General features: G+C 40.5%; 1 protein-coding gene across 15 annotated transcripts in view; it reads right to left on the bottom strand.

Moving 5' to 3' along the window:
- The window catches only part of LOC125761596 (RIMS-binding protein 2-like), an 87913-nt gene that overhangs the window by 9038 nt on the left and 63595 nt on the right, over positions 1 to 15280 (bottom strand). For 11 of the 15 annotated variants that reach the window (XM_049422855.1, XM_049422850.1, XM_049422849.1 and 8 more), the window contains 5 exons: positions 14974 to 15147; positions 12764 to 13201; positions 12442 to 12681; positions 11391 to 11694; positions 8057 to 8124 (listed from right to left, as the gene is read on the bottom strand). In XM_049422855.1, coding sequence (XP_049278812.1) covers positions 8057 to 8124; positions 11391 to 11694; positions 12442 to 12681; positions 12764 to 13201; positions 14974 to 15147 — 1224 coding nt within the window. Of the gene's footprint in view, positions 1 to 5; positions 9944 to 11390; positions 11695 to 12441; positions 12682 to 12763; positions 13202 to 14973; positions 15148 to 15280 lie in introns of those variants that run through there. The other 4 variants (XM_049422860.1, XM_049422861.1, XM_049422857.1 and 1 more) reach the window with 4 other exon arrangements.

Raw genomic sequence — 15280 nt, 5'->3', positions numbered from 1 at the left:
AAAACCCCACCAGCTGCGTTAGTATGCGTAAGGAAAGGAATACATCGAACACTCGCTACTGCTGTGCTCCCCAATACCCCACCAGCCCCGCGCAGAGAGTGACAGAGACAGAGAGATAGAAAATAAACAGACATGTCGACATACACAATTAACTGTCCAAAAAAGTGGGGAGTGTGTGTATGTGTGTTTGTTCTTTTTAAGTGTTTTAAGTGTCTTCGGGTGTGAGTGTGCAAATTGTGTCGGTTTTCAATGCATTGTTCGGTACTCCTGGCCGTAGTTAGTAATACCTCAATAAGATGTTTCTCCTTTCGTTAGCTAAAGAAAGGTTGGCAGGAAGTTGACTCCTATCTGGTTCTGTTGGTTTCGAGTGTTCTAGAAAAAATAAACGGTCAACCAAATCTAACTAAGACGGAACTAAAGAAATAACAAAAGAACCAAACGCACTATATCGTAACAATTCTCACTTGAAGCAAGACGCCTCAATGAAACTATTGCATAACATAGGAATTGATTGAAAAAAAAAGATCAAAAAAACAACATTTCACTTATCCTGTACCATTTGTGTCTCTAGTATGAAATGTATCAAATATTAGTAAACCATGCATCAAATCGCCACCTCTAGTGGCACAGCATGGAAAGGCACAGCATGTTCGTTCTATGCACTAACAGTAACACGCTACGCAACGAGAAAAGAGAAATTTGGCAGAAACTAATTTTTTTCGTCAAAACATTAACAAGTAAGCAGTTCACGAATTCAGTGAAGCTATATATAACAGGTGTGCACTTACGGTTGAAAAGAAGTGTGGCAATCGAACGTTCCGATGCCGGAATATTAACACATTACCGTCAGCGGTTTCGAGTGGAACGTGAGTACGATAGTATGGTAGGCGTTTCCGAAAGAAGTTTAAAGTCGAATCTTAAAATGGAACAAAATTTAACCAAACAAGAAAAACCAAAACACAAATTCAACAATTCCAAAGCCGAAAGCTAGATGTAGCTTTAACTTCTAACACCATTTGGCGAAATCGTTCTACAACAAAACCCCTACTGTAAGCTGAATCTGGTAAGTGTGAACGAACTGTCGAACGGTACGAACTTGTTATGTAGGAAAGAAGGATTTTTTAAGCGTTGTAAACAAGAGTGGAATAAGAAAGAGTACAGGAAAGAGAAAAGATCATAAAAGGCTAGAAAATGGGAAACAAATGAAAAGAGAAGGGGAAATAGAAAAAAGGAAAGGAAACCAAAACGTAAAATACGTATACTAAACGTGAAAGCAATAAATGAAACAAACATTGAACAATCCGTAGAAAATGTTAAGTAATTAACGATCAAAAGTGAAAATTTAAACTAGCAATCTAATATATGTTTTCGTATTATTCCTAGAGAAAAGAAATACAAAAACGAAAAACTCGAATCAAACTAAATCAAACGAACGAACTAACGGACTAGTTAACGTGCGTACCGAAAACGTACATGAACGAAGTATGACAGTAGGGTGAGCTTTTGTTCACTAAAGGAGGTGCAAATAATGAATACAAAATTAACACAATGTTGGTTCACTTGTTTCCGTACGAAAGTACAAATGAGCCTGTTGTTTTTTGGTTTAGAGTAGCTTAACAGGAGCTTTACAAGCTTTAGGTAGGACATTGAGGAGTAATGGCATTTAAAGGGAAATAGCTACGAGTACGGGGAAAAGGACTGTTGTATCAGTAGTTAGACGGGGGATATAGACAGCGCGGAAGTGTGCTTGGATTAGCAGCTCCTAAATTCGAGCACAAAACCTGCTTCCATTAAAGTTTGGCAAGAAGTGTATTGGCACACGGTTCGAGGACATATCAGGAACTTTGTAAGTTTGTACGTTTCTTGTGAACGAGCTGTTGCGTCGTAATCGTTTAAAAGACGTGTCCTACAACTTTTCTAAAACTAAATGCAAGATATTACGAATTCTGTACGTACTCGGAAAACCCAATCAACGTTTAACAGCAATGGCAAAACGTGGAGCAAAAAATAAGCTCCCCCGAACGCATGTAACTGCTGGGCTCATTTGCATGAAAATTCAATTTAAAACTTTCCCCAACTGCACTTGCCAACCGACCGGCATATGCAACGGGTAGCGGAAGTAACGTAAAGTGCTACGATGCCAGTGCACTTGATTCGATTTCGCATGGATTGTCCGTGCTTATTTGTCGGCCCCGACCATCGCTGCAGATAGAAACTGTTGGTAGACGCGTTTGCGCTCGGGAACGAATTTAAATTCAATTCCCGTCTTGCGCGGACACTCAAGCACTATGCAAAGGAGCGCGGTCTATTCACAATCACTCATTACGGTTGTGTCGTGATGGTACGCCCTAGCCATGAGACAGTGCTGTATGCTTTAATAGTTTAATTTCGTGTACCTTGGGGAAAGGAGGAACAAAAACTAGGGTTCGTCGCTTAAAAACATTTAAAAGACTTCCTTCGTAGAGTGAACCGCACAGTGAATGATTTACAGTGACATTTTGTGCAGAGTTTTGCAGTGTGTTTGCTATCGTAAAGGGAATGATTTAACAGTTTTAAGGAAAATCAAATAGAATCTCTTCACATCTTCAGTATGTTACAATGGTGTACGTATGCGTTTTCGATGGAAGATACTTTTCAAGGAACTGACGCACATTGTTGATTTGAGTACGTGTACGTAATAAATCTAGTCAGTGTTTTTCCTAGTTTGTATTATTCCTGCTTCTATACACTGTTGGGCTGTATTGTTTGAATGATTGGTAAAAGAAGCAATGATATACGCAAAGGAAGGAAAGAAAACGTTTGACTAGATAAAGCTTTATGTAGAGATGTTAACGTATATATTAAATAAATTTAAAAATAACACATAAAACAATTCTTAAGTAAAAGAGAAATGAAATTTAAGATAAGCTTATAAAACAAACAAATAAAAAATGGTTTAGTGCCAAAAGGTCCTAGTGATCCAGTGGAATTTGTTTCTATTTTGCAAAATAATTACATTATTGCTTTACAAAAACCGTAAAAAAACGATCATAAAAACAAATTTGCAAACAGATTCATTATCATGCCGGTACAATTAGAAAACACTCTAAAGAATCACTAAAATTTGTTCGATTACTGGAAACATTATAACACTAGAACACTAGAGTTCTACGGATCTAAGAGTCGACTGTGAGCTTGGAACAGCAACAACTTGCTCATGTTGTTTGAATGAATTGTGCAATATTGTTCAGTTGATGAAGGAAAGTAGGTTCCATATTATGGGTACAATTTTTTAAGATTGATCTAAACCTTAGTACTTGGACCTTAATTTCTTAAATGTAAGGGTTCCTTTCCTTATATCTGCTCCTAATCCTGAGAGCTTGTCGTTAACAAATTGTATATCATAAATACATATATTTTTGCTAGCCTTCACACCACCATCATTATGACGCATATGTGTGCAACGTGAACCACATCACCAAAAATCCATTATCGCGACAAAACCAAAACGACGGTTAGTTAAAAGACTTCGACTTCGACTAATAGCGTCGCAATCGATCTCACGCACTGGCTGTATTCCGCTCAGTAATATATCCGGTTTCAAGCTGGTGCAAAGCTGCTTTTGTTCGCCAACGATAGCGTTCGAGAGGCGCAGCAGAAGCAGCAGTACCGGCAGTCGGTGTCCTGGTGCGAAACGAGCCGGATAGATGATACCGACCCGAAAAGACAATTGACAATAAAAATTGATGCGACCCTCCTTCCATTTTCGCTTTGTAGAGCATCGGCCCCCCGGGAGGGAATGGGCAACGATAACGAGACGAAATGAAGGAGCAGAAAATGGTGCTCTCCCCTGCTGGGTGTAGCTACTTTTGGCTGCTACTACCATCATCCCTACTGCTGCTGCTGCTGTTGCTGCTTCCGGATGGTGGTGATATAGGTCGTGACGATATGGCTGACAGCTTGACGAATAGTGATGAATTGAGCGAGTAGGATCGCAAATAAATGTTCACTCTCGGTGCTGACGCCCGCCATCCTTATCAACTGACACCGCGCGATGATACGACAAGGTCAGGCTACTGCCTGCGACACATGACACCCAAAAGCGAGGGCAGGAGCTCAGGACTCGGCGAAGTAACGGACGAACGCCCATAAACGTTGCCGAGAAATGAGGGAAAAATAATCGAAAAAAGGCGATCATTGGTTCGGTGCGTCCCGGCCCCGGACTCGTTTGCGAGCCAAGGCGAATCATCTCGGGGAAATGAAATATCGTAAAAAAAAGGCACGCTCCTATGCTGTCTTTGCCATTAATGGTTTGTCTTTGTATTGCATGGTAGTCCATCGCGCGCTGTGGTGTCGTGATAAATCGGATATTTTGTTGATGGAATATGCAACGGTTCTTTGCAAAAGTGAGACTTTCTTCCCAGGGAAGTTGTCCAAATCTATACAAAAATTTTCCTTTGTAATCTTTACGAAATAGAACTTCTTTGCTGGGGCACAACTGCTTTAGTACTAGCCGGTATCGGTTTGCACAAAATGAACACAATCATAGTTGGATTGTGGATGATTCCATCCCAGTAAGATTATATATTGGATCGGATTACTAGCCACAATTTCATATTGTAACATTTTCGACATTTTTTTATCGAATAAAAATAGGCTAACATTTCTCCTGAATACTATTTCTTGTGCGTTTCACAACGGGTGTTCCGTTGCATTTATTGTAATGGTCTGCATGTGCGGTGTCATGTTCGTTAACTGTACAAGAGTATCACAGTGGTATTAGATCAAGAAACACGCGTATTATGTTGTGTAGTATGGTGCAAACGTGGTAAAGGTGGGATAAAGGGTGGGGCAAACGCCACTAGTCACTACGGTACCATCGATTTTACAACTCTACTACTACAACAACGCATTGCTACGCGAAAAATAGGGTGGAACTGTGTTGTACACACAAAGGATAATGAAAATACGAGCAAATGTTACATGGTACATCTGAGATACGAACAAATATAAACAGACACACATACACACACACACACACACGCACAAAAACTGACAGCTAAACAACGAAACACACTTACATCAATGTCCGTGCCATTTTACTATTTTTTTTGGACAAGATGACAACAGGTGAGATTACTCTTTTTTGGGAGAAATTGAACAAAGGGGAAAGTTATTGTCCCAAAATTGAGTTACAATAGATTCCATACATATGACTGACTTTAAAGGACTTATAAACAGACAAGTCGAAAATCATTGATGAAGTCTTTGAATGCGCTTAGTACTTAGTAAAAAGGAAAGCTATTGGAGGTTTATAGTTGAAGTTTTAATGTTTGATAAAGTTGAAAGGCAAACTTGCAAAATGGGTCACGACCACGATAGTCAAATTAAGATCCAAGTATCTTGGGTTCCTTCAGCATCCAGTAAATAGGTAATAAAATATGCTCGCAATAGGTACAGCTAAACACGGCAAATAACTAGGATAGAATAGAGAGATAGAGAGAGAGAGCGAGATAGTAAAAACAAATGGAAAAAAGTGGCAAACGGACAATCAGGCAGACAAGTAGCAGACAGGAAGAACAGATAGGTTGACAGAGGCAGGCCAGACAATTAAATGGACAGCATGTTCACAGTTCTACCAGCACATAGACTTCCCTGCCCATGGTACCAATTTCGGTGTCTTCTGTTGTGGATAGTCAGAGAGTAAGAGAAAGAACTCGAAACTGAGGCAGACGGTTCGATTCCTGTTATAATGTTTAATTGCTTTACATTACGAATATGGTATTTCACGTGGTTAAGCGGTATTCATCCGTTTCACTGTGTTTGAAACTGATATGCGGTATATGTGATAGCGTAGCATGGCTGTTAATGTAATTGTATGGTAAAATTTGGTTAAATCCGAAATGTTTTTTTACTGCATGATTTGAGCCCTTTCTAGGTAAAGCTGAGCGAATGCTGTGAGCACTGCAAGCAACTTTTCCGTGTATTTTGTTCTGTAAAGTGATCTACTTGAAGTGCAAAAAAAATCGATGTGTTGTTTTCTGTGGCAGACTGAGCTTTTCGTTTTTAAGACTTGAACATTTCGGGTTTTAAATACGAAACCAGAGACTAATAACGAACAAACATAAATGCGTGAAAAATAAAATATATTTACGTACGTCATTAATGAAAATGTTTGTACTTAATTGATTTTGTTTAGTTCGACATCGATGAAAACACTTCTAGCTGCTTGTGCAAAATAATACAAAAAATTTTTGTAAAGATAAAAAGAGTCATTCAAGCACAACAACTAGCAATACGAACGGGCCGTTCTTCAAGTAATAAAGTAACAGTACAATACTCTGAGTAATGGAAAGTCATCTGTGCTGAATAGACAAGAAAATTAAAAAAATACACTTCGTAATAACGGAAAGAACGACCTTTCAGTAGAAGTGAGTAGAGTTAAGCAAATGTCGAAAATCGAACATCGAAAACAGAAATACAGATAAGAATTGCATCCAACTCAACAGCGCAACAGTCGAAAGAAAAAAAAGTAATCGTTACGAGATCATAAAAGAACGGTTTGATACGTTTAAGTAACATTCACACAATTTTAAAGCATGAACAAACATCTCCTTCGGCCATGAGAAAAAAGAAATTGACGTGGAAAACCAATGTAAGAAAGGGTCTGAGCGCATTCAATATTTATAACGAGAAATGAATTCATAACAAAACTCCTTATTGATAACAAACAGCAAAGAAGCTTTAGTTGTAAAATGAAAGTTAAAGACTGCTTTTTCTTCACAAAGATCCTATAATTTTGTCAATTATACTGGAAAAGGTTATTGAAATCAAATATTTATCGAAGATAGAATAAAAATAAATCAGACACAAGTTCGCTAAGAAGAAATGGGATTCGAACGATATGATAGACTCGTCCTTTTGAAAGGTAACATCTAAGAGACAGCTATAACACATTAGAGCCAATATCTTTTTTTATTGTTGTCAGAAAATACGAATTGATTTGTAGAAAAAAAAGAAATAATAAAAAAACTTGCGCTCTTTTAAAAACAATACTTAGACGAACTACATCGAATGCTAGTGTGACAGAGCAGAAAGCAATACTATAGTAACAGTAACGAGATTAATTAACGAAAAGATCAAACAAACAAAACTGTGACTAGAACGAGGATAAGGGAACGATAGAAAACGAAGTAAATAAAAATAAACAAAACACAGTTCCTACAGCCAACGATATGTCCTTTGCTAGCGATTGCAAAGGTTTTGCTATCGCACTTTGTTGACCCTATGTAACAGGCTTGAGTTGAGGCCTGTGTTTTATTTTGTTGCTTTAATGATGGTTCTGTCTAAATCATTGTGGTGCTTTGTTATTGTGTAGATGATGCAGTTTGTTTGCAAAACAAAAACAAAACAAAACATTGCTGTGTGATAAACTGTAGGTTGTATTATTCTGTAGCCGACAGTGGTTCTGTACGCAATCGACAAGGAACGTTATTTTCTGGTTCTCGGCGGTGATGGTGTAGTTGGAGGCGCAAGTAGCGAATGTTTCGTGGGGGTGGTTTTTTTTTTGAGAGTTTTGGTTTATTTGTTTTATGCCTTTTTTTTCTTATCGTTACGTTAAGAACAATAAAGGAGAAAGAAAAAACGGAACAAGCGCAAGTAGAAAACTAAACGGCTAATAATGAATTTCGAAATTCCGAACTGTTGGGCCAGCACATGTTGTTCTATGAGTTTTATAGCAAATTTTTTTTGTGTTTCGATTAGTTTGTTTTTATAGCAATAAATACAGCAAGTGCTAAATTATAGCCAATGGTCGATGAAATTCACAATTAACGTTTCATTTTCTTTCTGCTACAGGCCTTCAAACTGCGGCATGATTGTGTTTCGTTTTTTTAAATCTCTGTTCTGTTCTGTACGCATTTGAAACTTGCACTTGGATCCCTTCGCATCGGTCAGTCCTCACTTTGGAGGTCCTCTCTCACATCGCAAGAGTTGCCGCCTCAAGTGGCTTCGGTTCACTTAATCTCAGTTACTGTATCGTTTTTTTTCAATGACTTGACTCTTGAGTAGTAGTTACCTGGGGTTGGTGATCGGGGGCAGGGTGACCCATGTTGTCTAACAGTGTAGGGGAAGAAGGGCGAGCATCTAACAACGAACAACATAAAGACTTAACATTTACCACAGCAGAGCAGAGAAATTGTAAACGATAAATGAATAGTGCAGCTGTCTTGAACGGGAGTTTGATAAGTTTGCACCATGTGTTTGTTACACTAATGTCATGCAGATATTTTCCTCTACATTTCTGCTAAAGAGGTACTTTACAAGCTACCTGATGTTATGTGGATAATTTAGAACACTCATTAAACCATGGTAATCTCTACACACTTTTCAAAACTCCCGTTTGAGATAGCTGCGTGAAAGGGTTGGAATTATTGTAATAAAGTAAAAATTAGAGTTAAGAATCCGAAAAGAAAACATGTAACGGAAGTAATAGAGTAAACAAATGCAAATGTGTGTAAGGTATTTGAGAAGTTTGAGAAATAGAGCAAAACGTGTCTAGTAAATAGTTTCAAATATCATTATGGAAAGGGAAAAAATTGGGAACTTTCAAAGTTTTCATCCGGTACATATCAAAAAAGGCAAAAATTCATATATTCATATTCATATTAATATATATATATAATTGTGAGTGTATGAAAAGCGATACAATGGAAGGTTTAGGAGATAGAGAAACTATGAGAAAAAACCGAACGAGAAAACGATTTCTTCACTTAACAAACATGATTAGATAGGAATTAATAGAAGATATATTAACGAAAGAAGGGTAAAACCCCCAACAACAGAAACATAACATAACACATAAGTAACACAATCCAGACACACGAGATGCGATATGAGGATCAGTAAAGCCAGGTAAGTTTTGAGAAAAGAAAGCCAACAGGAGACAATAAAACTTGAAGAGAAAATCAAACTATAGTATTAGTAGAAGAAGAAGTAGTAGTACGATACAGGAGAGGAGATTGGTTGAAAATGGTGCGTACACTGAACATTTAAAGCTTTTTAGTTTTTTTTGCGTTGAGATTGTTTTAGGTTGAGTGTCGAAACACGGAGTCATCGGGATCGTTTAGTGTTCGCTTCGGTAAGTTTGCTCATATTATTGTGTTAGCATATGATATCCAAAATAGATTTCAACGTCAAAAAAACAAAGAAAACATTCTATTCATTCGATCTATAGAACTACCAGTAGATCTGTTCCTTTACGGTATCCAGCATCACTAGTATAGGGCCAGAAGACGATAAATAGTGCTACATGTTTCCTCTTTGAACAAAGAAGAAGATAATGCAACGTAGATAACACATTTGAAAAGCAAAAATGAAAAGAAATCAAGCAATCGTGTACTGGTGGAAAACAGAACGGAATAACTTCACTTTTCGTCTGTGTGCTTCGCAGTGGACAGTGTGCAGAAGGCGCTTTGTTATACGAACATTTGCTATTTTACTGCTCGATTAGCTTATGTTTTCTGTTGCACTATAGTTGCACTATTGCTATAGTTGCTTTGCTTGGAAACATTTCAGTGTTGTATTTTTTTCCAGTGTTTTAATTAGGGCTTTGTGTTATACACGGAACGTATTATTGCACGTGATCGTGTTAGTATTATTGATCATTGAAGTGTTACAGTGTTTTAGAGTTCACTCAACACACACACACACTCAATCAATTTTGCACAAACAAAATGCTGCCAGTAAGGAATGCAACACCCAAGACAACACCAAAATTTACTCACTTAATACTGCCTCATCGAAGCTACTTTTTTCCAAACGATTCGCACGCAAGGAAAACGTCCCTGGATACTGTATATTTCACTCTACATCATAACGGCATTCATACTTATTGTTTGTCAACCCACTAACCGTGTATGGGATTCAGTACAATCGACTATTGCAAAGTGCATTTTAATGTTAACTGATTCAAAATAAAAAAGGAAAAGAAAACGAAACGCAATAAATTATGATTGTTGCGCTAATGGCAAATAATCCAGTTAAAAACTGATAAGTGAGAGATAAAGAAATTGGTTAAGAAGTACATAAACCCTGAATCGACTCGTGTAGTTAAACACTCAACAAGTGAGACAATGTTTGGTTGGTCAGACGTTGACTATTCCATCGAAGGGCAAATATATTTCTGCTAGTGTTTGTAAAGCTTTTTTTCTCATTTCTTGTTATCTGCAGTTCATGTACCACTGATAGTTGATTGTAAAAGACTGAAAATGTTCAGTGTTTCTAGTGAAATTTTCCTTAAAACATTCTGATACTATTTCATTCCTCAATGGGGAGTTTTTTTTGGTGAATAGTGACTAGACTGGTGAATGGGGCAAATGTTGTGAGTTGAACCAGGGCTAGGAGATGGGTGGCGGGAACGCTTGTGGGTGGATGGTGTATGTTAATTGACGCTATGAGACACACGAAACGATGGGGAACGAATCCCCGTAACCATCGGCTCCGGTATCAATGCGTTATGGTGCGGTATCACATGGTGGCGATTTCGATCCGTTCACGATAAACAGTGAGTGAAAATGTGGTGGATACGTGTACATGTGTCGCTGTGTCGGATGTGTCGAAGCGAAGGGAAAGTTTCTAAACCATACACAAGAGGAACAAACTCGGACGAGGAAAAGTAGATTCGTACGTAAGGGTAGTGGATAATGTAGGACAGTAGCACTAGACATACGCTACCGATGTAGGATACTATGGGGTACTTTGTTAAAAGAAGATGAAAAGTGAAGCTGTTTTGTTAGAAACTAGGTGATAATGCTTGGAGATAACTATGAGGTAAATAAAACGAATGCCAGTTATGAAGATCTTGGCAACATTGTTAGGATTTTTTGACTGAGCTCATACATAAAAGAATGTTACTATATAGAAAACAACAACAAAAAAATAACAAGATGAAAATATTACTCGTTATCGTAAATGTATACTAAAGAAAATGAAAAGGACAAATAAATAAACTTAGTCTTAGAGTAAAAGCACTTGATGCGGTTCAAACGAATAAAATCATGATTTAACTGAGCAGTAAAATAAAGGTGATAAAGAGAATAGCAAAATTGTCAAATAAAACACAGCGATTGGTTGTGAATTGGTTAAAATAAATAAACAGCAGAAAGACAAATGTAGAAAGTGTAAGAGAAACTGAGTCCATCGGAAGAAGACTCATAGCAGATAAAAAGGATAGTAGCAAACAGTAGTGTAAACGGCACAGATGGACAAAACGTGTCGGAAAAAATGGGGGCAAACTCAAACATCAGTGGGAAACAAGGGATCGAGGGAGAGCTGTAGGAAAACAATCGAAAGTAAAGGTTCGAACACTACCGAAAAACGAAACGGGAGCGGAACTAGCTAGCGGAACATACCTTTGCGTTGCGGACCCCGTTGGCTCATGCCACCCATGCCGCCCATCATGGCGTCCCGCGGTGGCGGCGGAGGCCCACGGGCCCCCGGTCCGATCCCTCGGCCGCGGTTGTTGTTGCTGTTGAGCGTGCGCTGGGCAAGATTGTTGCCGGCCGGGCCCTGCTGGCTGTACTGGTCCGGCGCTTCCGTGAGGAAGTTGGACGGCACCAGCCCGCGCACCCCATCCAGCTCACCCATGTAGAAACCGTCCTCGTCCATATCGCCATACACTAGTATGACGGCACCGGTTTGGAAACTCAGTTCCACCTGCAGTGAGGGGGGAGTGGGAAAGAAATTGGGGTAGAGCCACATAAGTCAATTACGAATGCCACTACGGGATGAATTTTGCGTTCACTGATCTGTGGAATCTTCGGTCGTTCGATCCGGCCGTGAAGGATGCGTGATCGTACGGTTTGGTCCAGTGCCAGCCTACGTGTCCAGGCCGGGCTCGGTAATGTGAAGGTGTATCGACAGGTAATAGGTAATTTGTTTTTTGGCTTGGCTAACCCCAGTTTTCTGTTTTTGCGAGGAAAACACACGGTCTCACACGCTAAGTCTAACTGAAGAAACGCTAAGCGCTTCCCCTTCGATATCGCTAGGTGATATATAGATAAAGGTACTATAGAATCGTGATTGAAAAGTCAGTAAGCAACCATGCAGCATGCAGCGTAAGAAAGGATAGAACGAAAAATGGAAAAACCAGAAAGTATAGCAACTGACACATATGAACCGACGAAACGTGTACATTCACGTTCAGATGATTCGATCGTCAAAGGTCGTATCTTTGGTCCCTGTCTGGAAGAATGCATCCACTGTGCGTACGTCTGTGGTAACCCGAGACGCCACAAAGACACAATGTACCTGCACTACCTGTGTGATAGGATTCGTTTTGTCGTGGGTGTGGAAGTGTATCGATTACTTGGTAGCCACGGTCGGCAAGCGGTGCCGGTGCCCGAGCATTTCCCGCGGTATGAGCAAATATGGCGTGAGCTACATGATAGTCTAGGGCCTCACCTCGGCATCCACGTTCGGGCTCAGCTCCTGCGGATCGTAATCGTACAGTGCGATCATCCGCTTCACCGGCATGTTAGCGTAGATGTCGCCCCAACGCTCGCGGCTAATGCCGCGCACCGACGGACCGACGCCACCCTGGGCACCGTCCTCAATCTCTTGGACCATGTTGTGCGGTACGAAACCACGGCGACCACGCAGCTCGCCCCAGTAGAAACCGTCCGGATCCTTCTCGCCGTACACCTGCAATGGGAAGGAACAAAACACCAGTCAGATTCACAGTACTTCGCATCCTAGGTGAATGACGGGCAATCACATTCCCTACCTTGATCGTGTCACCCTCATTGAATGGTAGCTCCTCTTCGCACGCATCCGGATTGGGGCTCATCGTGGCCGGATCGTAATCGAACAGAGCGAGGAAATATCTCGGCTTCTTGGACGCTCCGATCAGGTGCGGTGGATACGGTTGCATACTTTGAGGCGTCATCTGCTGTCCCGCTCCCACGCCACCCTGTGCCATTCTTTGCTGCTGCTGTTGCTGCTGTTGCTGCTGCTGTTGGGTGGGCATCGGTTGGTTCGGGTTCATCGGCCGTTGCTGGTTGGGGTTCCGATTCATGCCCGGTTGTTGCTGTTGTTGCTGCTGTCCCGTCATACCCTGCTGCGATTGTCCCGGACCCGTATTGCCGTAGTACTGTTGGTTTGGTCCTTGCGGGTTCTGCTGACGTCCGGTTGGATTACCGGCCATACCTTGATTGCGATAGCCCTGCCATAAACCGCCCAACCGTTCGCATGGTGATAGTGTGTGTGCATTGAGGGTTGTTTTTGGGTGGAGTGATAAGTGATAAGAGAAAAAAAATATATTATTATAGCAATTTCCATCGAGCGTATAGTAAACGGCAACATGAGAGGAGACGGAAGGTGGATGAATTTCACAACTCATACTGAACGCGTTGCTCAACGGCATACAAACATCAACTGCTGCATTTTGCAAGCAAATATACAGATACACACACACATATACATTTAGGACATGGTTGATTTATGGAAATTCTTCAATACCGCAGAGCAACGAAAAAACCAACGAAAGTACACAAAACTCAGGAGCCAGAAAACAAAGCATCAGCATTACAGTGGTACAGTTGAATGTCACTGGAGATGAGTTTACACAAACATCGCGGGTGTAGAACCGAACAGAAAACAAAACCAAACAGAAAATAAAACAAAATACAATTCCTCTGTGTGTGGATTATGCTGGCACTACGTGAAACTGTGGCGAAATGGGGTGTGACGTCCACTGAGGGAAGAATTCGATGAGAAGTCTACTGCAAGTATCATCGACACTGTACGGAGCTCACAAGCATTCGACGGCTACGGGGTGATACGGATGGTTTTATTAGAATCAGCTTGTTTTGCTTTGTTTTACTCCATCCAGCCTGAATGCAAATGCTGTACAGACATACACTCACGCGCTATTTACAAAATGGTACGCATATCGCTTAAAGAGCTCGAACGAATGTGCTGCTAGGCTACGGGACACGGCAGGTCGGAACACCGGTGACATCATGTAGAGTTGGTTATCTAGTGACGACTTTAGTTAGCCTCTTTTCGGTATATTCGACAAGGGTGCGGTGGTTAACTCTTGTTTTTGGGAAATAGACCAGGGATTTTTGCTAGTGTATTTCAACGATTGAACTGCTGCGCCGGGCGAAGCGTGTTAACTACATAGCCATGCGGTGGATCGGGCGTGTGTCGAATGATACTGCCAAGATACTGCATCGTGTAAATGGTTTGTGGGTTAGAAGGCAAGGGTAGAAGTTCCGGACAGAAAGAGCATTCCACGTGGACTTATACTCAAAGTGTAGGACATTTAGGGAGTTTTTGCATAACGCCTTATAGGGTAAGATTCCCAACAAGAATAGTAATGTTGATAGCAGGTGCTATATGTACAGATGGAAACGATTATATTGTACAAAAGGTACAATGCTGCGACCACATTTACACACACAAATACACACACACACACTAGTAGGGCCAGAGAATTTTACGAATTTTGCCTTGGAAAATTTGACAGAGTGTAACCAAACAGAACAGTTTCATTGATAGAAGATCTTAAGTTCATGTTTATTAGAAAAGAGCTTGAAGATTGCAAATATAAAATAATGGTGTATCTTCTTGAAGTTCTTTTTGAAACTTTTTGATGTTGTGTGTGTGTGTATGATTATGTAGAACGTATGAACAGTTGACAAAATCCGGTGTGGCAAGGTATTTATAAGTAGCATGTTCATATAAAAAAGAATAGCAAACAGTCAGTCAAGGCAACAACCTGCGTTTAAAGTAGTGTACAACAGTTACAAAGAGAGACAGACAGAGAGAGAGAGAGAGAGACAGAGAGAGAGAGAGAAAGTGTGTGAGAGTTACAGAGTGAAAGACAAACATACTGAGACAGTGAAGAGACAATGGTGGTAGAAGTAGTAGTAGTAGTAGCAGTAGTAGTAGTAGTAGAGAGAGAGAGAGACTGCGTGTATTTGCTCTAACCTGTTGCTGCTGTGGTGGCCCATGGGAGCCACTGCGGCGACGGCTACTTCCGCCGCCACTGCTGGCGCCATCTTGGTACTCGCTATCGTCACTAACGTACGTATCACCGGCCGCATCTTTTGTGATTTCGATCGCCGGTATGCTGCTGCTATTTGAATCACGCTGCGATCGTTCCTGTGTGTGTACGGGCGTGATGGAGTAGTGGGTTTGGTTCAGTTTCGGTGTTTCGTTTGCATGGTTACAGTGAACGCAAAGGATGTACATTATCGTGTGACCTAGTGGTCCACCATTTGCAAAATATGGCAGA

Source organism: Anopheles funestus, chromosome 2RL (assembly GCF_943734845.2).
Source record: "Anopheles funestus chromosome 2RL, idAnoFuneDA-416_04, whole genome shotgun sequence".
Classification (NCBI taxonomy): domain Eukaryota; kingdom Metazoa; phylum Arthropoda; class Insecta; order Diptera; family Culicidae; genus Anopheles; species Anopheles funestus.
Note: the sequence above shows the minus strand (reverse complement) of the source record. Positions and strands in the feature narration are given on the sequence as shown.